This window comes from Carica papaya, chromosome 1 (genome assembly GCF_054855325.1).
Source record: "Carica papaya isolate Zhongbai chromosome 1, ASM5485532v1, whole genome shotgun sequence".
NCBI lineage: Eukaryota > Viridiplantae > Streptophyta > Magnoliopsida > Brassicales > Caricaceae > Carica > Carica papaya.
Window position 1 is genome coordinate 17088861 of NC_142309.1, and position 27012 is coordinate 17115872.

The window sequence follows — 27012 nt, forward strand, 5'->3', positions numbered from 1 at the left end:
TATGAATTTATAAGTGGATAAGTCGACAGCCTCACTAGATATCTTGGGAGATGGTGGACGGAACGGGTTCATAGGAAACCCTACCAGGAACGTGGTCTCTCATATCGGACGGGGTATGGAGACTTTATGTGTTTTGGTGCCCATACCAGATGGGGTATATGGATGGCTCATTTCACCATCATACCGGACGGGGTATTGAGGTTTATGGTTTTGGCGCCCATACCAGACTGGGTATAGAAACGACCCTAAAATTAAGTTATTAATGTGAATAGTTCACGTGTAGCGGGGACCCCCTATGGATCCCCATGGAGACTAGTAGGCTGATAAAAGAGGAAATTTGTTGTTTAATGATTGAAATACAAAAGTATGGTATGTACTATGTTACAGAGTGTGCGTGATCTTATGATATTTATGATATAATTATTTTAATAAATTATTTTCATGAATCTCACCGAAGTAGGTGGACAGTAAATAGTTTTATTATTGATAAATAAGTTTGTTATAAATTGTGTTCCATTGGTCGTTTTTGTTTTCTACCAACCTTTACTTATGTAACAGTGAGATAATGTGATGTCTTTACTGTGCTAGTGTAGCTCATTCCTTACTTAATCATTTCAGATCAGGAGGACTTGGTTCCCGAGCCCGTTCTGCAGGAAGACGGCGAATAGAAGCCAAAGAATTTATTAGTTTTCCTTATAGTATTCATTTATAGTATTTCCTTTAAGTTAGTTTATTCTTTCATACGTTTAATTCGTTTTGGTTATTGTGTAAGGGATGTTAATCAAAATCTATTTTATTTCACTTCCGCACTTAGAATAAATATATACATTTTTTTTTAATTTCTGGGACCGTTACAAATGATAAGTGAGTGAGGTACATTTTATAAGCAAAAAGATTTTATTCAATTATAAAATATGCAAAAAGAAAAATTCTTATTTATATAAATATATTAATTAATCAAATAATTAAAATATTTAAATTATATTTTGCAGCATTTTATGCAATAGTAAGATAATATTTATTAGCACAAAATTACAACCGTATCACATATTCTGATGCTATTAACAAACACCGATTCCCTTTCTTTAAGTAACACTATCAATTTATTATTATTATTATTTTTTTATTCTTGCTGTATGCAAGTTAGCCATTTGTCATTTTCTTTCCTTTTTTTTTTAAAAAAAGATTCTTTTGGTTAGCTCATATTTTATTTTATAAAATTTGTTATTATTATTTTTTTTTTGAGAATACCATTATTGTTCAACTTGTCATTATTATTTTAAAATTTTGAGCCATTATTAATCTAAATTATTTTTTTATTTGAAACTAACTTCCATTTTAGTACGAGCAAATTAAGGGTGGCTATTGGGCACAATGTAATGAGAGGACGGTGTAATTAGATTCTCGGATATACGGACCAGTACATGTGGCGCTGCCATACTCACACTCACAGTGAACCCGACCCGTCTTCCCCTGGTTTTCTTTTCTCTCCCTCTGCGACTGGCAAATAGAAGGACATCCTCTTAAAGGACCTCCGTGTATAGGTATTTCTCAGGTGTTGTCTCTGTTTATAATTTTTGCTTTTTCGTATTTTTCAGTTGATCTCAAAGTAAGAATTGGTGAAATTTTGACTTGTTATTTTCTTTTCATACTAGCTTTTGTTTTCTCGATAGCCAAACAGACGTGGCAAGCTCAGACGACATTTTGAATTGCGCGTCATTTGACTTATCTCCTTATTTGCCAATGATTATTTATGAGCTTCTTTTATTATTCCTCCTAATTACATTAATTCATAAACGAAATCGCTTATAGGCGTCTTCAGATTGGATTATTGTACGGGGTTTGAGTTTGCAGTTCGATGTGCTTGAACGAAGAGCTAGTTTGAAACTTTAGCATATCTATTTCATGCGGTTTTCATCTTTCTTTCCTCCGCGGAGAGAAAGGAATTGCTCATGAAACTTATCTGTTTCTTTTCTTTTTTTTCTTTTTTAGGCAAAAACTATTTGTAGTTTGTTACAATTGGAGTAGAGATGGCTTTAGTTAAGAAATTGGATTAAGAAGATATATTTGCGGTTAATGATGGGAATTGTCTATATTTTAGTTTTGTTTTGTTTTGATGTTTGAGCAGAATATGGCATTGTTTGAGGGAATGCTTCCTGTAATAAAAATGAATACGAGGACTGCTTGGAGTTTTTTGTTGCTGGAGATAGTCTGGAGGAGGGTATTTGGGAAAAGGGCGATATTCTTAGATTATTTAACTCAAATGATGTATATTTAGAGAGACACTGCATCGAATTGTTGGAATGGCTCTGTGAAACCATTTTAAGGTGAGGCTGGATTTATAGCGTTCAAGTTTGAGCAGCGCAGTTTGTAGGTTACATGATTGTTTTCAGAATTTTCAATAGATTGAAGAAGAATGGTTCAAGTGAGTGTTAATAGCAAGTAATCTAGCCTACTACTAAAAGACATTGGCTGATAATCTGCCACCCTCCGCTTGGTGGTTGGTTACCATAGAGGGAGTGGTTTGACTCCTTCGCTGGGCTTTATGCCCCTTGATACAAGCTTAAATAAAAAAGAGACATTGACCTTTGAAGTCAGATTGGTTAAAACTAGCTGGCTTTATAAACAAAGTCAAGTGGGTTTTCTTAGTTACTAATTTACCCTTCTAAGTGACGTTGGCTTATAAGTTGGTTTGATCTTATGAAAGAAGCCAAATTTGTAACTTTGTGATCCTGCTGCTAAAATAATGGAGACACAGTGGATATCGACACGTCCTTTTTGGCTACTTATCTGTGGATGCCATTTTTATTTCTCTTAGCTATTCAGTTGCTCGGGCAAGGGACAGTTAAGTTTGCTGGCAGAATAGGTTTTCCAAGTGAAATAAAGATAGAATAGATTGCACAAATTCTGTCAACTTTATTTGGTGGAAGGAAAGAAACAGTAGAGCTCTAAAACCACAAGCCACCACAGGTTCGGTCCATCTTCATAGGTTTACTGAGCTCTGATTACCATTTGTGAAACTACAAGGCCACCACAGGTTCATCACATTGCTCAAAAGCTCTAACTGGTGATGTTTTTGAGGTCTTTAGATCACAAGCATATATCATGTGTAACGACCCCGGAAATATTAAAATGAAATGAGTATTTAAATATATCAAATGCGGAAGCGAGATCAAAATTTCAGTTAACATCCCTTACACGAAAAACCAAAAACGTACTTAAAATATAAAAGATTAAACTAACTAAGAGAGAAACTCGAAAATAAAACTATGAGTATGACTACAGAGTCTCTAGGCATCCCCTTCGTCGTCCTCCTGCGGAACGGGCTCGGGAACCATGTCTTCCTGATCTGAAATGGTTAAATAAGGAGTGAGCTACACTAGCCCAGTAAGAACATCACGATATCTCACCGTCACGGAGGTAAAGGTGGGTAGAAAAACACAAAAAGACCAATGGAGCATAATTTACAATAAACTCGTTTATTAACATGAAAACCTTTACCATCCACTTATCTCGATGGAATTTATGAAAACAATATAAGAAAAATAATAACATTATCATAATCATGGAATAATATAAGCTGTAAAACATAACACTTATCACGCCTCTTGTAATTCAATCATTGTACAACATATCTTTTTCTCATTTACCAGCCTACTAGTATCCGTGGGGGTCCATAGGGGTTCCGCTACCCGTTAACCTTTAACATTCATAATCAGTTTCCAGGGCCGTCCCCATACCCCGTCCGGTATGGGCGCCAAAACCATGAACCTCAATACCCCGTCCGGTATGAGGGTGAAACGGGCCGTCCCCATACCCCGTCCGGTATGGGCGCCAAAACCATAAGATCTCCATACCCCGTCCGGCATGTGAGACCACAATCCCGGTAGGGTTCCCTACGGACCTGGTCCGTCCACCATCTCCCAGGATATCTAGTTAGGCTGACCCTCATAATACAATTATCAGTTTACACAATCTTTCATTTTCCTTTTCCTCAGTCAGCATCATCAATTCACATACAAACAAGCAAAACAGTAATTCATGCCGAACAGACAACATACAGTATCAGTTTTTCAGTCATTCAACCCATGATTAATAAAAACGTAGTATTTGCACACAAATCTGTAAAATGAACACATCAAACCTCATTTTGCATTTAAAGCTGTAAACAGGCTAAATAACAGTAAATCACCAATCACACTAGACTCGGGCTCCATTAGCCACCTTAAGCAATTTCACACATTCGTTAATTCAAGAAATACCGTTTTATCATTTTGAACTTTAATACCGTGATAGGAAATAGGGTGAGGGGTCCTTACTTGTTTTCGGGATCCGAATACGATTCACAGTGCGCCTGCAGGCCGTCCCTAATTTTTCCTGAATTTTTCCCGGAGAACTGAAACACACTAACAGTACCTGCACGTGTTCCAAAAAAAAATCCAAATTAGGCCCAGGGCCCCTTTCGGACCAAATCGCAACTCCGGCACGGCGGCTCCGCCGTGCTCCGGCGACGGCGCCGCCGCTGGCGGCGGCGAGTCGCCTCGGGTTGGCTGTTTTCGGCCGAATTCGGCCACACTCGCATTGGTCCTTGTCAAAAAACAACCCTAGGGCCCTCGGGGGGCCAAAAATCACGGAAAAGCGGAGCTTACCGGCGGCGGCGCTCTCGGGTACGGCGGCTCTCCGGCGAGGTTCGTGTTTTGGTGATTCGGCTTCGGTCAACCTGTAGAGAAAAGAATGGTGATCACGGTGATATAAAAATTGCATCGAACGGAGGCCGGGAAGGACCTCGTCGGAGGCAAAAACCGAGAGGGGCGCGGCGGCGCCGCTGGGTTTCGGCCGCGTATTCCGGCCGTTTGGCCGGGATTTCGGCCTCAATTTGGCCATAGGAGGAATCAGCGGAGAAAAACGAGTCGGGGGTATGAAATTTACCTCGATCGGCGGTCGGAAATTTCCCCGGTGCGGCGGCGGGTGGCGGCGGTCGGCCTCTGGTTCGTCTTCTCCGGCGAGCGGCGGGCGGCTAGGGTTTGTGGTCTGGTGTGGGGGTTCTATTTATAACCCATTGCCTATTGATCACAGCCGTTCATTTCGTTTTAATCTGGGCCGTTCGTTTTTGATTGAATCTGGACCGTCCGATCGCGCGATTGATCTGGGCCGTTGGATTGCACCCACGCGGATCGCCAACGTGGCTCCTTTCGGAGTGACGCGGTCTTGCCACGTGGCAGGCCCCGGTTGGCCGGGACTGCTGACCGGGCCTGCTGACGTGGCTGCTGACGTGGCCCCCCCTTTTTTTTTTTTTTTTTTTTTTTTTTTTTTGTTTCCCTCCTTTCCGGGTGCTACATCATGTTTTACCTATAGCACTATTAGTGGGGGATAGTGGATGCTATGAGAGCATACAAAGGAAAGAGAAACAAGGGGGGGAAAAGAGCTAAATTGGCAACCTGAGAAGTTCAACTTCTTGATTTATCTGTTCTTTCAAGGTTTTAAATATTTCTAATTAAAAATATATTTTCAGAATTGTATAAAGCTTTAGGTTTATGGTTGTGGTTCCTTTTGTTTTTGGATCGTTACTGAATTCTCTCTTCATGGGGATAATTCATGCACATCCTTCTATCCATGTTGATTATCATTGTATTTCCTGAGTAACACTCTCAAACATGTGCACAAACAAACAAACACATATGTTACTGTGAAAAGTAATAAATGGTGACTTTAGATAGCATGCAAAAATTCTTATTGGTTGTTTATTTGCATCTCTTTCTCTGGATTATGTTTACTCTATTGATTATCTTTTTCCTGTCAGTGTCGTGATGCTGGGAAAATCACTAGCTTCTCCTCTGTTTACATTGGATTCTGCAACACGTTTTTGCTATCCTACTGTAAGTCATTCATGCTTCATTCCTGTAGGGATATCAGATTCATATATGGAACAAATCCATTTATACTTGGAAGTATAATTGAAACCATAGTTTCCAAGAATTAACACTATATGCAAACTTAAAATTTATTTTTTTAAAAATATCTGACTTAAAAATGCCTTAAACTTGGTTGAAACTCATTTACATGAAAATATATACAGAAAATACCTGGAAAAAGAGAATTCTTAGTTTCAAAAACCTGAATATATCTTTGAAGTGAAATAATGTTTTGTCTTTACTTTCATTTTGCAATATGGCTGCAGTATGGGTTGTTGTAATAGATTTGATAGGTTAAGGCTTCAGCTGAAATTCATGAATATAGAATTCTCTTTCTGGAGAAACAAATGGAGTTGGGAGTTAGTTTGAGAACAAGATGATGATGCAGGAAAACCCAACTAAGTTCAAGGGAATTGGCACTATGTTCCGAGTCCACCTACCTTTTGGCAACTGATATGATAAATCATCTCACAAAAATGACATGATAGATGTAATGTAGGAATTTGCAGGAATGGAAATTTTTGGATACTTAGTAGCTTTTTGGTTTTGTACTCCTTAGATCTTGCCATTTAGTTGCTTATATTTTTAGGACCATGACAGCTACCTATTAAGGGATGTCATCTTGGATCGAGTATGCATGAAATTCCAAAGTAGTTTATATACTTGTTCAACAACCCTTATCTAAGATAGTGTGAGTGCAGTTTTGTCCTTTTGCCTTATGACTAGTTTGCCTATGCTTGCCCGCCCACCTGCATGCACTTGAGAGGAGGTGTTCTCTCTGTGTTCTGCTTGCTTATCTGCTATCTGTCTGATGGAGGTTATTAAAGGATATCTTGTAAACATAATTGCAATACAGGATGAGGTTCATGCTTGCTATCTCATTTTTATTGCATACTGTCTTTTCACTTGATGGATTTGAAATTAATTTTGCATATTTGAATGGCAGCCTGATCTTGCAAATGCCACAACGAGTGCCATGTCGTTTGACCTCAACTTGTGCAGTGGTTTTCCACCAACTGTAGTCCGAGGAGCTTGGATATCTCATATATCGATGAAGAAATTCTCCTCACCAAATGTGCTGTGCCATTCAACAGTGCAAGTGGAAAGTAAAACATTAAGTGATGAAGATGGAGAGACATGGGAAGCATGTAAGGAAGCATTGGCTTCACTTAGTTTTAGCACGGAGGAGAGAGATAAGATACTTAGAAAAGCATTTGGTTACGTCCATTCACCATATTGGAGCGAAGAACGTAAAAAAGAAGTTCCAAAGGTTGAAATAATAAATGAAATATTGGACTATTTGAGGAGTCTAAGCCTCTCGGATGATGATCTATACAAGTTACTCAAAAAGTTTCCAGAAGTTCTGGGGTGTAGTCTTGAGCATGAGATGAAAATGAATGTGCAGATCCTAGAAAAAGACTGGGGGATAGAAGGTAAGTCCCTAAGAAATCTTCTTCTCCGAAACCCAAAAGTTTTAGGCTATAATGTGGATTGCAAAGGAGATTGTATGGCGAAATGTACTCGTTGTTGGGTTCGGTTTTAGTCTTTCAATTCCTTTTTACCAGGCAAAAGGAGCCTCATTATGTTGATTACCTTCTGAATCTAATTAGCCTTTTTGTATATTTGTAGTTTTACAAATGACAACTCGGTTAGAATGCTGAGTATATACATATATATGTGAATATGTATTGGGTTATCACATGGTGTGTGGAACTGAAATGAAGTCTGAATTGGAAGGTGGTAAGGATATTATGCATATATGGGGTTTTTCAAGATACAACATTTCAACAGCTTGAGGCTTTAGTTTCGGCTCATTCAAGTGATTCATAAACTACCCAAATGAAGAGAAAGTTAAAAAAGTTAAAAGGACATGAATTCATCCCATGTAAATCACGAACAGAGATGAACAGGTTTTATCTTTTATGAATTTTATCATTAAGGTCGTCAGTTATAAGTAATGGAGATAGCAAAGAGTAACCCGTATTGCTTTATTTGAAAAACTGTACAACAAATTTATGAAAAAGTTGGAATTTAGGAAAAAAAAAAAAAGCAACGGATAAAAATAAAATTTGGGCAAAAACGGAGGGATAATAAATGAGTAGTATTAAAGTTGTATAAGACTGTGGAAAGAATTAGTAGTGGGAAAATCATCGTGTAAGAAGTTCACGTTCAAAGTATGTATAAATTCAAAAACGTTACGGCAATAATAAAACTAATTTATGACCCACCCAACTATTCAGTTTCTTTAGCCAAAACGGATAACACCTGGCTAATTAAGCTCTCTGTCTCCCTTTGTGTGAGTGTGTGTATATATAAGTGATGTGAGTGTATATATATTTACACATAAGAGAACTGGGTCGTCTTCTTTGCGTGTGTTAATCATGAATCCACCCAAACAAACCTTAAAAAATATAACACAAAGCTGGGTCAGTGGAGTCAATATGTCCATCACCAAGACCACGCTTGTGTTACTTGTCCTTTCGATTCTCTTATTACATGATCAGTTGGAGATGCATGGAGTGGATGCAGGAAAAACAGGTAATATATATAGAGTGAATTATATATATATGATATATTAGAAATTCAGTGTTAACTGGGTTTGTTTTGTTATGTTAATATTGTGTATACATAGGAGGTGTAATGGTTGGAGGGGCGGATGAAACTCCGCCGCCGGCTAAAGGTGAAAAGATAGACTGTAAGTCAAAGTGCGAGTACAGGTGCAGCGAGGCGTCGAGACAGAATGTGTGCTTACGGGCATGCAATACGTGCTGCGAGAGGTGCAACTGCGTCCCTCCCGGCACTTCTGGCAACAGAGATGTTTGTCCTTGCTACGCCAATATGACTACGCATGGGGGCCGTCTCAAGTGCCCTTAGATTTTATATTATCCTATTTTATTTTCTCCTTTATAATTATAATCACAATAATTGAAAGTAAGTCTGGAAAGTGGATTATTATATCTACTACTTGAATGATTGATTGTATGGCAAAATTCTCTATTTTAATTTTTCTAATGAAACCTCTAGTTTATTTTATTATTGATTGTGAACGAGATATATTGAACTCATAATTCATTAAGTATATATGCATATATAATGTAAGTTTGAAAAGTTGATGAATGATATCAATTTGATATTAAGAATTATTTAACAATATGTGGTAATTTGAGATATAAGGAATATTGGTCTCAGAATTATTTAACGATATGTGGTAGAACTTTATTAGAAATACAATCATAGAATATGAGGTTAATTAATTTGAATTAATTAAAACTTAAGGACACTTGGGCTTGTGTCCGTGGGTTCGGAGGGAGGCATAGCAAGGGCAGGCCTTCTTGTTGCCGTAGGTGCCTGGTGGGACGCAATGGCATCTGCTGCAGCAACTCTTGCATGCTCTGTGGCACACCTTCTTTCTCGATGCCTCCTTGCATCTCCTCACGCATTCATGACTGCAATCTTTTTTTTTTTTTTTTTTTACATATTTAAACAAAACTTAATTACTTTCTAAATTTATTTACACGTATATTATATATTATTATATAACAACAATCTCATGCACCATTTTAATTAGGAGAAAATAAACTTACTGATTTTTCCAAAATGATATTTTCCTTTGTGATGAACTATCACACGGTGTTCATCTATCTGAATCAAGAGAATTGAAGTTATACTAAGTCAGAATTATTTCACATATATACATGATAAGATTGAAGCAATTGAAATAAATAATAGATGAGTGTCAGTAAATCTTCCAGGAGAGCACAAGACAGCTGGTGCAATGTGGGTCTCTAAAACAAAATTAAGAGAGTTACTGGCTCTTTGCAACATTGAAAAGTTCTGATTGAAGAATGAGCTACACGTTCAATTTTATTTTAAATGAGATCTTTTATCTATTATTTAAAAAAATAATAAATAATTAATATCATTCAGACAGATTATAATTATTATTTAAGATAAAATTTATGTCTATATTTTCGCTATAATTTATTTATTTAAAAATTGATTAGTTGACTGAAAAATTTATATAAATATTTAATTTTATTCTTTTATTTCTTAAGTTTATTCTTATTTTTTTCTTTTTTTTTTTAATTCCAACAGTATATATAGATATATATATATCCAAGTATCTCTCTCTCTCCCTCTATATATATTTATATTTGTCAAGAAAAGCTATATTGATAAAAATATACCCTTATTAATTATTAGTATAAACTGGAAGGGAGGAGGGACTTACACTATTAATGTCAAAGAATGATGCATCTGCAAGAACCTGTCATATATAATGGTTATTATCAAAAAGAGGCATGCCCACATACATATATACATACATACATGCATATATATGGCTTCAAAATCTTTCGTTGGAAACTTTTTCTTTTGGGGTTCTGTTACTTACCTGAGATAGGAGAATGAAGAGGAGGAAAACCAGTGTGAGCTTCATCTTCCTGTAGGTGGCTGTAGAATGATAAGGTTTTTACTGACAATTATGGAGACCTTATGATATACGCTCCAAAGAGGCCTGAAATAAGGATATGGTAGTGATACCATATATATATATATATATATATATATATATACACACACGTATATATCACATGCAAAAAGATAGAGGAGGGGAAGAATCACAGGCATGGAGTTGGAGAGTGCAAGTGGAAAATTAATGGAAGAGCAAAAAGACCCAAAAACTTTATTTGTTTGGAAGCTTTAGCTTTATTATTGCTTTTGCCATTTCCATGGTGGGCACAGCTGTTTCATTTTTTTATCTTTTGGTTTCTCTGGGTGTATGGACAATATCTTATTAATGAGGGGTAGGGTCCCCCTCACCACCACACACGTTCATGTGTATATGTAAAGCCACTACATATCACTCTATCAAAGCATCCAATACGTTTCTCAACACGATAAGTTTCTGTTCTAGATTTATGCATGTGTGTCCATATATACATATATATATATATATATATATATATGACCATTCGTGCATTTGTTATATGCCTAGCAATGGATAATAAATATGGTTAATGGTTGAATTTATTTAATGCTTTAGTGGTTAAATTTTTTATATATTTTTAAAAATTATGAACTTAAATTTTATTAAAAACATAAAATATGTGTATTATGAATTTATAATAATTGTCCTATTATATGTTATTCAATAAATTAAAAATTAAATTAATTAGTTGTGTTATTAGGATTATGTGATCAAAATAAATTAAATCTTAACAAATTTATTTGGCAAAAAAAATATCTTTAATAGTAAATGTTTTAAATTGAAAAAAGTATACAAAACTAAAAGTAAAATCTCTTATCAAAATCCTAATGAATTCGTGAATCTTTTCTCAGATTGAACACTTACTTGAGATATTAACAATAACAGATATTTTTGTATGTATTTTATTAAAAAAAAATTATATAAAATAATTAATGCAAATAATAGTAAAAATAATAAAATAAAAAAATTAGAATTTTATTTCTAAAATTTTAAAAAATTATTTTATTTCATATTTTAATTATTTTACAAATATTCAGTTATTATATACTTTACAATTAAATTTTAAAAATAAATATAAGAATCGTTCTGTATGTAAGTAATACCAAAAAAAAAAAAAGCACCGACAGAAGAATAACTATATGGACGAGGAAGTAAATGTAATTTTTTAAACATAGATAGGGGAAACTGCAATATATGTAAAAATAAAGGCATAACTGTAATTTATCCAAAACAAAACGTGCTCTACCACCTCCGTGCAGACCGCCCCCGTCGGATCGACACTGTCGAAGTTTCTCTATATATCCATCGTCGCCGAAGTTTCTCCCAGGTCTTTTCGACTGTCGTACCTGAGCGTCAGCCACCGTACTTCCCGATGGTTACTGTCACCTAGATCTTGTCAGTCGTTCACCGAGGGGAGGACCTATTTTGGGTCCCCATATCTCAAAATTCTAGCTCCCGGGCCAACCAGTCCCCCCACTGTTACTTCCAAAAAGAGCAGCCGGCCACCATCAGTGGAATAAACAGGTTCAGGTAATTTCTTTCACCAAGTCTTTAATTTCACTAATCAAATTGATTTAGCCTCGTTGCTTTTTGAAAATGCGGTGTCAGAGAAAATTTAGGTTCGATAAAAGTTAATTCGGGCCGGCATATTACTTCGAGCGTGCGTGATTGAAAGTGAAGCGGGGATTTTAGTTTTTCTTGTTGCAAATGAATTAGGACTTTTTCTCTGCTGCGTCTCGCTCAAGAGAGAAAACGCAAGAGAAAAGAACAAATTAAGTCCAAGAATTGGGAGTTGTGAAATCGTATGGGTTGCTTTTGACCTAACATGTTTTATAAACATCTATACTATAGCGCACAAATTTTTTCTTTGAGAAGAGTGAGCAAATGATTGAAATATGCGTAATTGATATTGCTTTTGAATGTTGAATCTTGGACAATTTTGATGAACATCTTGGCGAGGTTGCATTCATCCTGCAAGATGTTCCAATCAGGGGAGAAATAGGCAGTTAAGGATTTTATTGCAACAAGTGCACCTTTATTATGTCTTTGCCGGTTTTGCAACAAGTGCATTTTATTGCAGCATTATGTCTTCGCTAATGCTGTGGTTATTGGGTTTTTAATCCCATAAATATGGTGTCAAACTGCCACTTGTTGGGTTTTGATGAAGCTTGAGGGTCTTTCAAGTTGGCCCACTTCATTTTGGCTTGTTAGATGTAACTTTTTCTTGTTTCTAATAAAACAGTGCAAAGTTGCAATAGCAAGTATATCATCCATTCTCTTGATTTCCTCGGATTGACTTGTTACAAGGTAAAGGGATGGGCAATAAAAGCAAGAAGACTCACGTGCAGCAGACCTCTTCTTCTTCATCCCCTTTGAGTTCTGAATCTTCTGATGACTCAGAATTGTACTCAAAGCGGTGGCACCGACACCGGAAAGACCGGGAAAAAAGTGATGGTAGTTCTAGGAAACAGCGAGGGAGGAAAAGAGAAAGGGAAGAGACGAGGAGAAAGAAGAGAGAGAGAAGGGACAAAGAAAGGGAGAGAAAGAAAAGGAAATCAAGAGCAGAGTATAAGAAGAAGGATAAGAAGAAGAGGAGGAGGGGTTATGAATCTGAGTCCTCATCTGCCTCCAAGTCCGGGTCTGAGTCGGATTCTGAGTCAGAGAGATCAGAGGTCGAGCCTCAAGCAGTTGTGAAAGAAATGTTCAGAGAGTTCCCTACAGTTGGGAATGATTTAAAACAGGTACTGCTAACTCTCCATTGAGACTCCTCTCTATCTCTTTCCCTTCTTTTGTATTATTTGTTATCTCTTTTTGTTTTGGAGATATTTTCAGTCAGTAGTTGTTAAATGAGAATGACTCCCATAGTATAGAACAAGCAATTGTTATTTTAACTTGATTACTTCTCATATCAATCTGCTTTTCTTTATGCATTTCTACGTTAAGAGAATTGGATTGCATTTGCATTTTTTTTTTGTTCATTGAAATTTACTTGGTGATATAACTATATCTATGAGAAAATATTTCTTTTTCTGTTTCTATTCGACAATGCTGTATCTAGGTGTCTTTTGCACCGTATTTATTGTGAACAATATATGTAGAGTTTATTAAATTCTTTTTCTTAATATAGAAACAGAAATAGTGTTTGTTAGGGACGAAAAAGTACAAGAGAAGGACGAGATACCCAAGAAAAAAAACTAGAAAACAGAGCAGCATAAAGTACAAGCATGAGCAATTCTAACAGCAAACTCTTCCTTACCACCATATCAAACAAAACAGATTAAATTTTTATCTTCTGCAAATATCATATCAGACCCATCTTAAAACTACTTAAGAAGAATCAACTGAAAACTTGCATAAGGACTACTTATATATTCTTGGCCCCCAAATTTTATGAAATGTGTGTATTATTCTAGAGGAGCCACACACTCTGTGTAACTAGATAATAATTATGGCAGCCATTTTTAGAAATTATTGTGTTGATTTTTCTTTGTTACACACACACACATACACATTTATCGTTTTCTAATTGTTTCCATTTTGGCCCCTTTTATAATTCGGGAAGAAAGTAGGATTCCTTTTTATTCTGATTCACTTTTTTTTGGTTTTTTTTTTCCATAGCTTTTGCAAATGATTGATGAAGGGCAAGCAGTTGACATAAAGGGCATATCAGAAAAATCTTTGATAAAGCATTTGAAGAGGCTCTTCTTTTCCTTAAATCTCAAAGAAAATGGAGATGGAGTTTTTCTACTACCTTTAGATGCTTGTCCTACATTGGATGTTATTGAACCCTTGATTCGGTGTCGCATAGAACCTAAGGAACAGCAACTTGATGATGGTGTAAGTAAGAAAGATGTGCATCAGTTACCAGTTGATGTGGGATGTAAACAAGTGACAGATAGCAATACTGAATCACATACAACTGAGGATTCCTTTGCTCCAAGAAGAAGGTGATTAATATTTGCCATCTTCATTTTAGTATTAAGCATACTTTATGTACGGTAGAAGTTACCAGTTCATGTGGACTGATGAAATTTAATTTACGATTCTATATCCTTGAAATTGAAGCATAATGTCATTACAAGCTAGAAAACCTGAGATAGGTAGGCTCTATTTGCATTCTTGGATGGTTGATGAACAACACTTATCAAGGCTATTAATTATTCTGTCTGGTTTAGGTCCAAATTTTGTTTCCTTCAAAGTTTGAGCATAACCTTATCGTAAGCTTTACATGAAAGCATTTACTTTTTCTTTTATAAAAAAAATATATATATATAATATTAATTAGCACCAAGGTGATGCAACCATTTATAAAAGTATTTAAAAGTCTGTTAAAAATCAATCAGGTCTCCTAAGTCCTTATTACTGTAGATCTGCTGCTATGTCTCAAATAATATTTGGTGATCAGTCTTGAAGCTATGGAACACATTATTAAAAATTGTTTCCCAAATTAACAAATTTGAGTTGTACTTGACTAAATGAATTTAAGGAGTTGTAAACCACTTCTTACAGTTCTGCTGAAATTAATTTATCAGAAACCTCAATGATTGAGAAACAAGGTTTGGTATCCTTGTTAATTTTCTGAATCCTTTTTTTTTCCCATTCCTAGAGCTAAATATAGAGTCTGGAACCTTTGCATACACTTGCAAAGATTCCTTTCATTTCTTACCCATCATCCTACTAGTCAAAACATGGCTTTCTTTTGTTTCTTTCAAAAAATGTGAAAGCTCTCTTTAAGGTTAGGGCTTTTGTCTAGCTTGCTGTTCTGAATAAGATTAACCCCTTTGATTTGTCTTAGACTTGTTGAAAAGGTTCATCCTCTAATTATTTATTTGAAAAAAAAAGGTTTATCCTCTAATGTTTGTTTGATGTGCTTCTGAAACTCAGACAAAAGTGGCCGCCTGTTTATTCACTTTGTTGTGGCTTCAGAGGTTTTATCGAAGGTTGCTTTTGAAGTTTGAAGATTTCTGGGTGCTTCCAATTTGGATATCTTTCTATCTTCTTTTTTTGGGAGAATTTTATATCTTCTACTTTGTCTGGTGTTGGAGAAACAAGGAGCACAAGGAGCTTGGAGAAGAGCCATATTTGCTGGACTATGGTAGTTGGAGAGGATGCTAAAATGTTACAGCATATGTTTCATTTTTCATACATGCTTTAGGATAGTGTGGAGTCCTTTGCTTCTGTTTCGGTGAAGACTCCCTCTTCTTTTTAGGATACCATCATCTACTCCGCAAAGAAGTTGGGTTGCTATTCATAGGATAGAATACTATGATATTTAATGGGTACTACTATGTTATTTAATTTGTAAATAACTCTATCATGTACTCATGTATTTCTAGGACTCGTGTGGTGCTATAAATAGCACACTCTTATTCAATGACAGACATCCAAGATTATTCATTCTTCATGGTATTAGAGCCGTTAGAAAAGAAAAAGAAATTCGCTTTTCTTTTTCTTGATTGTTAACCCTATTGGTTTGTGTATCAATCTGCATTATGTCACATGCTTCTTTGTCTCGACCTGCCTTATATCGGCTTCATCTTCATATACTGTTAACATTTCTCCAGTCATCATTACTCAATCTCATTTATCCTCTTCCACAGATGTCGAGCTTCAATCTTCCTCCATTGCTGCTGCGTCTCTCTCCTTCCTTCCTCTTCCAGCAGCTTCTCTCAACAATCCTTCCTTTCATGTTTCTTATATTCACAATTACATTAGTGAAACTCTTGATTTTGGGAACTAAATGATTTGGAAGTCCTTTTTTGTCCCTGTTTTTCAAGGCCATGGGATTCACTACATCGATGATGCTTATTCACCTCCACCAGCCACTGTCATTGAAGATGGCAAAACAGTACCTAATCTGGATACTATTCTCTGGCAACCAGTCGTCTATTTCGTTCTTTCATAGATTAAAGCAAGATTAAAGTAATTGTATCCACAGACGTTCTTCTCAGCCTACTTAAGTCCAATATCACCTTCACTGCCCGACAAGCATGGGTAGCCATTGAAATATTGTTTAATATTGCCTAATCATTTTTCAGCCAGCTCCATTATTCTTCTGGACATTCCCATAATTAAGAAGAGTTATTCATGAATCAGAGTAAATATGCCACAGAATTGCTTCCTAGTAGTGGTACAGAGTCCTGCAAACCTATATCTACAACAATAGCTTCGTGGTGACAGCTCGGTAAAGGGAACAATCTGTTGCTTGATGACCCACTTTCCTTCATAGTATTTTTGTGGCCTTGCAGCATCTCAATTTTAGCTGTTCTGAGCTATCCTTGAATGCTAATCAAGCATGTCAACATGAACCACGTGAGGATCATTATCAAGCAATTTACAAATTCTTCTTACATTTGTGGCATTGTTCACTATGATATTCAGTTCTATCATAATTGTTCTCTTCATTTTGTTGGATACTCTGATGCACAGTTAGGTAGGATGTCCAGACACTAGACGTTTTACAGCTGGTTATTGTACTTTTCTGGCAGTAATCTTATCTCATGGAGTGTTAAAAAACAACCTATCGTTTCCTTCTCGAGTTCTGCGGCTGAATACCGTGCTACTGCAGGTTATTGTAGTACTGCATCTTTGATAGTTTTTGGTTGCAGATTGTGTTAACGTCGGCGCCTAAGAGTCTTCCTGTCATTTATTGTGGCAGCATAAGTGCAATCTATATATCCTCTAACTTAGTGAATCATGGAAGGTTTTTTCATACTGAACTTGATATTTCCCATGAAAACGTTCAATCTGGATTACTAGTTGTATGCATCAAGATCAGTTGACTGGCATCTACACATTTCGATCACTTAAGGCCCAGTTTCTGCTTGACATCACATCTTGCTGGAGGTTAATAGGATGAAGTAATATGTTACTTAATTTGTATTACTATGCTATTTGATATGTAAGTAATTCTACTATGTGCTCATGTACTATTAGGACTGTAACTCTAGTGTGGTGCTATAAATAGCAAACTCTTATTTAATAGTTGACATCCTAGATTATCTTTTGCAAATTCTTCAACTATTTTGTGTTGGTATGTTTCTTTTTTTCTTTTTCTTGTTCATCTGCTGAGGATACCATTTTCTTTTAATCTTGATTCTTGTAATAGTTTTCTCTTTCAAATGATATCTATTCTTTTATAAAAAAACCCTCAATATTTTGGTCAAAGTTGTGATATCTTTAGCCTTTTTTCTTGTTTACCGTTTTAATGCCATCGTATTAATCTTCTCTCTCCTTCTTGCATAAGTGTCAGCCTTGAGTTTCATCTGCTTTTAGAAGCTATGGATCACTTTAGCATTATTTTCTGTGGCCTTGATAGGTGTTGTGTCGATATACTTATTTTAGTTAAGTGTAGCATGTGTGATTGGGAAAAGCTTGCAGCAAGAGAAAGACTTAATATTTTAGATGCATATGCTTACCTGGTTTATCTATTACTTATCTTAGTGTGCAACTCCTTTTTTTTTTTAATATATTACATTTATATGTTGACCTATGCATTGTCTATTGATCTTGTTGTATCATTTTACATTTTGTTGTAGGATGATTGGTCCTGAAATGCCATCAGCTGAGCTACTTGCTGCAGCAGCCAAATTAACAGAGGCCCAAGCTGAGCTTAGGTATCTTTTAACGGTATTCAAGAAAAACATGCTTCAGTCTATTATTATTCTTTTAAGGATACATGCCTAATATGTTATTCTCTGCATTGAGAAGCAGACACCAGAAATATGATATTTATATAGTATTTTCTGTTAAATTGTTCTAGAGAAGCTGAATTGGAGGAAGATACTGAACTATTTATAGGGCCTCCACCACCAGCTATGGTTGCTGAAGCTGAATCAGCAAACGAGGCGGAGCGTTTTGAAGAGGTTTCTGGTTTTTCTCTCTTGTATTGGATTTGAATTTTAAGCTGTATTTCTTTTGTATGCTTCAATTTGAAGACATGTAGAATTAAAGATGTTAGCACTATCATAGCTGCATCTTTCCTCTCATGCTTCAAATTGAAAGCACGTATAATTACGTGTTATAGTGTCATGGGAATTATAATTATTAATTGCACTGTGTGCTATACGGTTGGAGGTTATTGGAGTATTAGGAACCTTTGTTCCTATCTTCGTTGGGCTGTTGGGCTGTGTACTATACAGTAGGAGGTTCTCTTTTTCATCCTATAACCACCTGGTTTAGATATGAGGGGGATTCAGTCCCCAGTGTATTAGCACTAATTTTACCAACTAATCTGGTTGGTACTCTCTGAATGTCGTGAGCATTTTCATTAATTACGACGACGTGCTTGGTTTCAGTAGAAAATATTTATTAGATGGTTAGAATTAAAGGATAGAATTGTATTTTCATTTTCTGGACAGGTGGAATTGTCCACCACCACCAGAATTTGTTATTTTTGTTGTTTTCGTTTTTCATTCTGTTTTGGGGACCACACCCCAAATTTTGGTGTGTCATCTTGGCTGCTGGGTGCTTATAAAAGGCACCTCTCCGCCTCTGTGTAGAGGAAGCAAGAAAGAAGAGAAGAATTTCTCATTCTCAATCTCACTCGAATTTACTTCCATTAAATTCTTCAGTTTCTTCATGAGCTGTATAATGTCTAGGTTTAAGATTACTACTTTGTAGTGCCAAAATCATCAAAATTGTTTGTTTATCATTGTCCTACGAAAAGAGGCTTTTTAAGATTATATTTGTAAAGAGGGAATTGGTTTCATCATTTTTATATTTTAAGCTTGCTCATGCATCTAGTTATTGGTCTTATTAGGTTCAAATATATTCTGATTAGTAATTATTTCTTCATGAATGTTGCTGATTGTGCTCCTTTTAGAGGGGAAGAAGAATAAAAGAGACACTCATCAAAACTTTCCATGTTTACTTCATCAGGTCACTCGAATTATGGGAGTTGAAGCTGATTGTCCATATGAAATTCTGGGAACAAACAGAAATATGTCTGCTGATAATATAAAGAAAAAGTGAGCTTTTCCTCCCATACTATCCTTTTTGAATCTTTCTTCCAAATTTGAACTAAATGCAACCTAAACAGAAATTTGCAATGAGTACAAGATATTTTGGTATCAGTGTTTATTGTGTACAAACTCTGTTTTTATTGCCCTAGAATTTCATTTCAGATTTCCATCATTATCTTAATTTAACGAAACCAAGGTTTGATAGATTAACTGAATTTCTTATCATAGAATAATTGATTTTGGATTGTAAGATTCTTGTGACAAACATATATTTGCTAATTGACAACCATGAAACTTAGGTTGATCCTGTAGTAAATTGCAACAAAGAACTGGACAAAGGATGATCATTAAAAGTTGATACGAGGAGATTGTGAGGACCCAACTAATAATGGTTAGGTTTGTTAGAAATAATCAGTTAAGTTATTTTGATTAGTTAAAAATTAGTTTCAATTAATTACTTTTCAGCTATAAAAGGTAGAGTTGAGAATGGATTTGTATCCAGAATATATAAATGAAATTTCAAACTTCTCTCTGAACAATTCCTCTTTTCTCTTGGTCTCCCTTACTCTTTCTCCTCCCTAAATTTAATTATGCTCTCATTCTCTTCTAAATTCTTTTCTGTTTCTTTTTCAATTCTTCTTCCTTTATTTCTTCACAAGCCAGGACAGGTTCTTGATAGAATCTTTGACTAAACAGTCTTTTACTTAATTTGGGAGAGTTTCCCATTTAGTTTTCCTTTTTATGTTCTGTAAATGTTATTGTTAATATTTTGTTTTAAACGATTGTCCTGCTGTTATCTGGAATGAAATAAACAGGTCATTTGGCTTTACTGCATTCAGGTCAGAATTTGGTTTCACTCTGTTTACACAGTAGATAAGTTGGGTCTAGGTTCATCTGTTTTACCAACTTCTACTCCAATTCTGTTAATCCCTATCAGATAATTAAGGGAAGAAAAGTAAATCAAACTGGAAACAAAACTAAGATTTAGGGAGCAATTGAAGTTGCTTAAATTATCTTATACAAAGCTGCCTACCAGGATCTTGGGCAGTTGGTTACGAATCTGACTTTCCCTGGCACTGCCAGCAAATGCCCTCAGAAGCTAAGTGAAATTATTCTAGGCCTGTGGATGTGGTGTATGGACTGCAGATGCATGCAACTAATTCTGAAAGCACCTGGTTCACATCTAACTTTTATAAAAAGTTTTTTCCCTTCTATTTGGCTTATCTACTATGATAATAATCTCTTATAAATGAGATTTCTTGAACTTTTGTTCTATTTCATGTATCAGGCTAAAAACTCAGATGTGCCTTTATGAGCTGTACAGTTCACTTGGTTCTGACAGATATTTTTAAAAAGTCAACATGAGGCCCTTTCTTCTGCAATTCAAGCAGTGGCTAAGATGGTTTAATAAATGAACTTGTTTTTGTGTGTATGCGTATGTTCTAATTGTTCGTTTGATGACATATGGGAGAGGAGCATGGTGTTTTTAGCTCCTCTTTGAGCTAAGTCTGTGGTTTCTTTAGGGAATATCTTTATCCACGCCACAGATGGATTGGGTTGCTTTTTTGTAGTAATGAAACTTTTTTGTTACCTTTCTCTGGAGGATAGCTTATCCTTCTGAATTTGTAGATCTTTACAAATATTTCTTCTGTTATATAAAAAAATCATTATTTTTTACTTTTGCAAACTTCTGTTCTATATATAACTTGCTAATGATATTCAATGGTTTCCATTAGATATTGGAAGTTGTCTCTTTTGGTGCATCCAGATAAATGCTCTCATCCTCAGGCCCACCAAGCATTTATTTTGTTGAATAAAGCTTTCAAAGAACTACAAGATCCAGATAGGGTGAGTCTCATGGAATGTCTTATGACTAAGATAATTGTGCTTTTTGTGCATTTCATCTCATCGTTTTGTCAAATATGTTTATGATTCATTTTTAAGAATTATCATTATTTGATTAATGTAGATAATGTGCTTCTCGTCTCTCTGTGTGGAGTATACTAAGTATAAGAAATATATCTATGGTGCTCTATTTGTCCAAAAAGAATAATCTATGATGTTTTGCCTTCTCATGCTTTCCTTACATATTTGAAAAACATTACTACTCATGTAAAAAGATGGCAGTAAAATAGATTTCTACTGATATAGATCAAATTAGTTCCACTAACTGCACACTTTTAAAATGCAATTTTGTGATGAGAAATATGGTTAACATCATCGATAGCAAACTCTGGCCCTTAAATTTTTAATTTATGGGACTTTGCCCTATCTCATTAGATCACTACTGTTTTACCATCAGTTCCACATTGGCGTTGTTGCGATTTTATCTGTTTGTATATCTAGTTTGATATTTGAAAATTGTTTTGTGTGTTATAAATGGTTCTGAAGTATTTCTCCTAATGGCATCTGGTTGTTGCAGCGAAAAGCATTGGATGAGAAAATTAAGCTCAAGGAAGAACAAGAGGAATTTAAGGTCTTGCTTCTGCTAAAATATTCTAAAGACAGTTAGCAAAGTTATTTGGTGGTAACCAACTTGTTTGACAATGCAAATTTCCTGTAGGCTGAGTTGCAAGCAATGCAAGAAGCTGCAAAATGGAGAAGATTGCAAGGTGAGGCATTTTGTATAGAAAGGGCGCTCTCTTGTCTCACTTTCCCTTTGCATACACACGTAAGGACACAATAATCAGGTTTCCTAATTGATGTGCCTTCAGTTTTCATGGTTTACTTTGATGTTCCAGGACATATGTTATGTTCTCAAGACCAAGATCTTATCATTGGGCAGTTCTTTGGAATTTCTGGTTCCAGAATCTGTTTTTTCTCCTTATTGTGATTTTTTTTAGCAACTTATTTTGTGAAAATAAATTACGACTCATCAAATGGAGTTGTTACCTTGAGTCTCGTTATAGAGATCTTCAATATCGTGGTTAAAAATAATATTCTGATGTGTATTTATTAATAGCAAACATATCCTTTTATATGAAAGTTACAATTTTTATTTAGAAATATTTTACTAAAATATTGGAAATCCTATACTATTTAATAATTCAATATTAATGAAATATTATATGTTATTTAGGAATCAAATACTAATTAGAATTCCATGTTTACTATTTAGGAATTTAATACTAATTAAAATTTTATATTTAATTGAACTCCAATCTCTTATTTAGATCTTATAAATGTGTTCATAACATTATGCTTCCTCGAGTCTTTAAACTTGTTCTCAAGTTTGAAATGTGGATATTGTCGGTCTTTTCTTGTTACTCATGACTGGTGTCGCGTTCAATCTCGAGCCAGAACAGCTGTTTACATTGGTGATCTTGAACAAACGGCTCATCGCAGTCATAACACAACCTCTTCAGCCTACTTTATGTCATTCCTACGTTTGTTAGTTTTTTTATAAATGAAGTGGAACCATTATCGGATTGTGTCGTAACATTGCTGCCCCGTGGAGTCTGTATTTTCTGAACTAAATTGGTAGACTTATTCACGAACTGAGAAGAGCCACTATAATTGTGTTTAGTTATAACTGACAACTGTTGTTTTATTTCAAAAGCTCTGATCGTGCTCATTGCGTGCATAAGAGTAGTGGGTGATTGTATCTTGACTTTTAGATCGAGAGAATCGATCAGTCTTACTGTGAAAAAACTTAAATGTTGATCAACCTGAACGAACTTGTTTGCTATTCTTAGTTTTTTTTAGAGCTACCTTTGGTAGTCCGTAACTAATCATTTCTGTTTCAAGTTTATCAATTCTCCCAACGGGTTACTTCCGGCTGGCAGCTCAAACATCAGAGAATAGTAGGTTTTGAATTAAGTCCAATTGAATCTAGGTTATTTAGATTTTAACTGGTGGTACCAAAGTTACGCCTCTTCAGGTGTATGGAAGACGACCAATCCCATCTTATCCCTTTCCGACATGTGTTGGTTGGTAAAAAAACTTATCACACCAATGCAACCATATTAAACGATCTTCATAACTATCAAACATTGGAAAGTCTAACTTGATGTAGCACGAAACGACTTCGTTACCTATTAATTCCAATTGAATCTAGGTTATTTAGATTTTAACTGGTGGTACCAAAGTTACGCCTCTTCCGGTGTATGGAAGACGGCCAATCCCATCTTATCCCTTTCCGACGTGTTGGTTGGTAAAAAAACTTATCACACCAATGCAACCATATTAAACGATCTTCATAACTATCAAACATTGGAAAGTCTAACTTGATGTAGCACGAAACGACTTCCTTACCTGGATAGTTGTTTACATTCCATGACTGACTTCCGATGTGAAGCGCTTGAGATAGCTATTCCCAGAAGTGGTTGCTACTTACAGTCCTTTTTGATTCTGTTCGTCTGTCATGATTAAAGCTTACCAGTATCTCTTTGAATTGTGAGGATAACTCTTGCAATTGTCTGCTCAATCATTTTTTAATCTCTACGGTTCGTGCCTCGTTTGCGGTCAAGGCTTCCTGGAGCATCAATTGCAGATCTTCTTTTATTGCAGAGTCACTCATTGTGTTAGGTTCTGATATCAATTTGTTATGTTCCTGAGATCAGAATCTTGTCACTGAGCGGTTTTCTGGAATTTCTGGTTCCATAATTTGTTTTCTCCTTGCATCGATTTTTTTAAGTGATCTATTTTATGAAAATAAATTACAGTTCATCAAAGGGAACTGTTATCTTGGACCTTGTTAAAAAGAGCTTCAATATCATAATTTAAAATAATATTTTGAGATGTCTTTATTAATAATAAGTATACTCCTTTATATAGAGGTTATTTAGAAATTTTAAAATAATTAGGAATGTAAATTTAATTAAAAATACTCTGTTAAAATATTGAAAATTCTATACTATTTAGGAATTTAATATTAGCGATAAATCGTATGTTATTTAAGAATATAATACTAATTAAAATTCTATATTTACTATTTAAAAATGTAATACTAATTAAAACTTTATATTTAATTAAATTTCAACCTCTTATTTAGACCCTATAAATGCATGCATCCATAACAACATGCCTCTATCATCTGTTGTTGTTGGGGACTTCAGGTCCTTGACTGTTGATCAACATCCACATTACTATTATTGCCTTTTCTATTGGCAGCAACATTATTTGTTGATTTGAAATAAGCAAGTTCTTGTGCTTGCAGGTATATCAATGGAGGGTGATGATGAACTCCTGGCAACCATGGAAGTTAAAGTGGCACCACAAAGGGATGAATGGATGACAACATTGCCTCCTGAGCGGCAAGTAAGATTTTTACTCTGGCTGTAATCTTGTCATAGTTTGATTATTATCTCTTCATTAGTTGTAGGAAGTAGGCTTTCGAAACTGGACAAACTCCTTGTTCCGGCTACCTCAGTTCCAAGACACTCTCTTCAGTTACTACATTTCCAAGTTAAGCATTTCTCCCTTTGGCAGGAGTGTGATGTCCCATTGAATTAAATTTCCCTCTATCAGCTAATTAGACATGTCCATTGGTAGAAAAGTTCACCATATAAGTTACTTAGAGATGTTCATTTTTAGCCTCTCTTAGGAGGAGATCAAAATCCTGGAATCTAATCCTCTATTGCCTTGGCACCTCAAAACAGGATGCTCTCACCAACCACAGTTCTAGGACACCCCATTTAGTAACTGCAATTTCAAGTTCGTGCAGTTCCCACCTTTGACCAGAGTATTTGTTCCTTTGGAATAAATTCTTCAATATATCAGTTACTAGATATGTTTGTTGATAGAAAATCTCGGCATATAAGTTTATTAGATGTCTTCATTCTTAACCTCTCTTAAGAGGATATGTGAGTTGTGGATCCCCACAAATCCAGGATTCTAATCCCTTTTGCATTCGCACTTCAAGAAAAGCAAATGTTCTGTTAACTTTTTCATTAATGTTGAAAGGGGCTGTTTCACAAGTTTTAACCTCTTGATCTTCTTCTTCTCAGCCTGGTGGTGTCACCACACAGACAACAAAATTTAGCAAGAGTTATAAAGGACGTGGTGATACTAGTGTCTGGACTGATACTCCTTCAGAAAGAGCCCAAAAGGCAAAGATGAAGTAAGATAAGTTTTTGTGTCTTGCATTCAAAAAATTTTTGAGGAAGAGAGAAAGGAGAGATTTTTATTTATGATATTGTTGAATGACAGTTGTGCTCCTCTGTTCTTTTATTTCATCATTTATCTGTTTAATGTGCATTGTTATTTCATGTCAGTTACCTAGAAGCATATAATGAGGCTGCGGCACTTGCTTCCAATGAAGAGGAAAGTAGAAGAAGTTCAGATGCAGATTTGGTGGATAAATATAACAAAGAAAAAAGGTCAAAATCATTGGTCGAAAAACACCAAGAGGAAGCTTCAGGGCGTGCAAAGAAAAAATCAAGACAGCCACCAGAGAAAGAGGAATGGGTAGGGCAGCATCCATGGAAGCCTTGGGATCGTGAGAAGGACCTAGTTGCTGGGAGGCAAAACATAAAATTTGATGCAGAAAGCATGTCTCAAGGCTTGGCTTCTAGGTTTTCATCGGGAAACTTTCAGAGGAACTTCCTTTAGGACAGTTTGTTGAGTTTTGGCATCCTATTTGGATCACGTAGGTGACACTCGTGTATGCTTCTATCGCTTTTCTTGTTCCCACTGTTTTCTTCCCCTTTTTGGCAACAAGACTGGAAGAGGCCTACTCTTCTTTGTATCAAATATAGCATAAGATAGTTTTACAAAAATAAGATTTTTTATTTACAAAAACCTAAAAAGGTGAATTTTTAAAGGTATTTTGTGCTTGTGTAATTTATTTTTTTCATAAAAAATAAATTTAAACTGAAAATTATAATTATTAATTGTTAGGATTATTTTTTATTTTGAAGAATAACAACTGAAAATTATAAGCAAACAGCAGAAGTACTAGTTTATAATTAACTAGATTTGTATTATCTCTAGGGATCTGAACATGTTTATACTAAAAATATTCCAAGCATCTCTAATTATATAATTATAAACTACAATGAAAATAAAGATAATTAGAATTTTTTATTAATATTTGTCTAGTAAATAATTATATTAAAATTAAAAATATTGGATTAAATTACTGAGATTAAAATATATAATTAATTAATTTAATACGATAAAAAATGGATACTAATTTGATATAAATGGTAAAATATATAGATTTTTGTTTCCTTTAATTATTCTAGTGTTAGTAGAAGTGCGTTACATTTAATTGATGATATGAAGTACCTTTTATCTTTATTTTATAAATGTTTGTCTCAACATATGTTATCTTAGATTCAGTACTTGCAGAGTTATATTAAAAATATTTTTCTTTAAATATAAATGCGCATTGATACACCAAACTCTTAAAAATATTAATTAATTCTGTAAAAAGAAATGTATTATAAGAAATAGAAGATAAAAGAATTAATTAAAAAATTGACCTTTTTTGGAGCTTTCATTAATTTCCTCGTAATTTAAAATTAGAAACAAGTAAGCCATTACGTTTAAACAAAGAAAACAGGAAAGAAAACATTTAAGGAATAGGAATGGATTGCAGTGCACTTTTGCAAAGCTAATAAATAATAATTAAGAAAAGAAACCAATTTAGTTTCCCTTTTAGAGCCTTAAGAGGTATTTTCCTTTGCAAGAATGACTCTTCGGT

The 27012-nt window shown here is 35.0% G+C and overlaps 4 protein-coding genes across 8 annotated transcripts; 3 read left to right on the forward strand and 1 right to left on the reverse strand.

The window, feature by feature from the left end:
- The first annotated feature begins 1350 nt into the window (after nucleotides 1-1350).
- On the forward strand, nucleotides 1351-7670 carry LOC110813283 (Mitochondrial transcription termination factor family protein). 3 transcript variants are annotated; one of them, XM_022040356.2, is made up of 3 exons: nucleotides 1351-1555; nucleotides 5801-5876; nucleotides 6859-7670. In XM_022040356.2, the coding sequence occupies exons 2-3, from the start codon at nucleotides 5808-5810 to the stop codon at nucleotides 7453-7455; spliced, it is 666 nt and encodes a 221-aa protein (XP_021896048.1). In that variant the 5' UTR covers nucleotides 1351-1555; nucleotides 5801-5807; the 3' UTR covers nucleotides 7456-7670. The 3 variants fall into 3 exon arrangements, with proteins under 3 accessions (XP_021896048.1, XP_021896047.1, XP_088077262.1); XM_022040355.2 differs by having other exon boundaries at nucleotides 1352-1544; XM_088221136.1 differs by lacking the exon at nucleotides 1351-1555 and adding an exon at nucleotides 1574-1609.
- Nucleotides 7671-7957: 287 nt separating this feature from the next.
- On the forward strand, nucleotides 7958-8945 carry LOC110813284 (gibberellin-regulated protein 2-like). Its single transcript, XM_022040357.2, has 2 exons — nucleotides 7958-8450; nucleotides 8545-8945. Exons 1-2 carry the CDS (start codon nucleotides 8294-8296, stop codon nucleotides 8784-8786), a joined length of 399 nt encoding a protein of 132 aa, XP_021896049.1. The 5' UTR covers nucleotides 7958-8293; the 3' UTR covers nucleotides 8787-8945.
- A 76-nt stretch (nucleotides 8946-9021) lies between these two features.
- On the reverse strand, nucleotides 9022-10610 carry LOC110813285 (Gibberellin-regulated family protein). Its single transcript, XM_022040358.2, has 4 exons — nucleotides 10306-10610; nucleotides 10144-10179; nucleotides 9497-9554; nucleotides 9022-9365 (listed from the first exon to the last, which is right to left on the reverse strand). Exons 1-4 carry the CDS (start codon nucleotides 10348-10350, stop codon nucleotides 9184-9186), a joined length of 321 nt encoding a protein of 106 aa, XP_021896050.1. The 5' UTR covers nucleotides 10351-10610; the 3' UTR covers nucleotides 9022-9183.
- Nucleotides 10611-11620: 1010 nt separating this feature from the next.
- Nucleotides 11621-26131, forward strand: LOC110813255 (DNAJ heat shock N-terminal domain-containing protein). Of its 3 annotated transcripts, none has more exons than XM_088221166.1 (12): nucleotides 11621-11931; nucleotides 12644-13142; nucleotides 14020-14348; nucleotides 17940-18017; nucleotides 18164-18266; nucleotides 19282-19370; nucleotides 21101-21212; nucleotides 21787-21840; nucleotides 21928-21976; nucleotides 24523-24623; nucleotides 25313-25425; nucleotides 25580-26131. In XM_088221166.1, exons 2-12 carry the CDS (start codon nucleotides 12717-12719, stop codon nucleotides 25914-25916), a joined length of 1791 nt encoding a protein of 596 aa, XP_088077292.1. In that variant the 5' UTR covers nucleotides 11621-11931; nucleotides 12644-12716; the 3' UTR covers nucleotides 25917-26131. The 3 variants fall into 3 exon arrangements, with proteins under 3 accessions (XP_088077292.1, XP_088077284.1, XP_088077285.1); XM_088221158.1 differs by having other exon boundaries at nucleotides 12709-13142; XM_088221159.1 differs by having other exon boundaries at nucleotides 12715-13142.
- The last annotated feature ends 881 nt before the right edge of the window (nucleotides 26132-27012 follow it).

Excerpts from the sequence above, each read along its gene's own strand:
- LOC110813284 (XM_022040357.2), top strand. The coding sequence starts at position 8,294 with ATGAATCCACCCAAACAAACCTTAAAAAATATAACACAAAGCTGGGTC. Across the intron at positions 8,451-8,544 it reads AGTGGATGCAGGAAAAACAG|GAGGTGTAATGGTTGGAGGG; the intron begins GTAATATATATA and ends GTGTATACATAG.
- LOC110813255 (XM_088221166.1), top strand. The coding sequence starts at position 12,717 with ATGGGCAATAAAAGCAAGAAGACTCACGTGCAGCAGACCTCTTCTTCT. Across the intron at positions 14,349-17,939 it reads TCCTTTGCTCCAAGAAGAAG|GATGATTGGTCCTGAAATGC; the intron begins GTGATTAATATT and ends ATTTTGTTGTAG. Across the intron at positions 21,213-21,786 it reads AACTACAAGATCCAGATAGG|CGAAAAGCATTGGATGAGAA; the intron begins GTGAGTCTCATG and ends TGGTTGTTGCAG.
- LOC110813285 (XM_022040358.2), bottom strand. The coding sequence starts at position 10,350 with ATGAAGCTCACACTGGTTTTCCTCCTCTTCATTCTCCTATCTCAG. Across the intron at positions 10,180-10,305 it reads TCTTCATTCTCCTATCTCAG|GTTCTTGCAGATGCATCATT; the intron begins GTAAGTAACAGA and ends TATATATGACAG. Across the intron at positions 9,555-10,143 it reads CATTCTTTGACATTAATAGT|ATAGATGAACACCGTGTGAT; the intron begins GTAAGTCCCTCC and ends CTCTTGATTCAG.
- LOC110813283 (XM_022040356.2), top strand. The coding sequence starts at position 5,808 with ATGCTGGGAAAATCACTAGCTTCTCCTCTGTTTACATTGGATTCTGCA. Across the intron at positions 5,877-6,858 it reads CACGTTTTTGCTATCCTACT|CCTGATCTTGCAAATGCCAC; the intron begins GTAAGTCATTCA and ends TTTGAATGGCAG.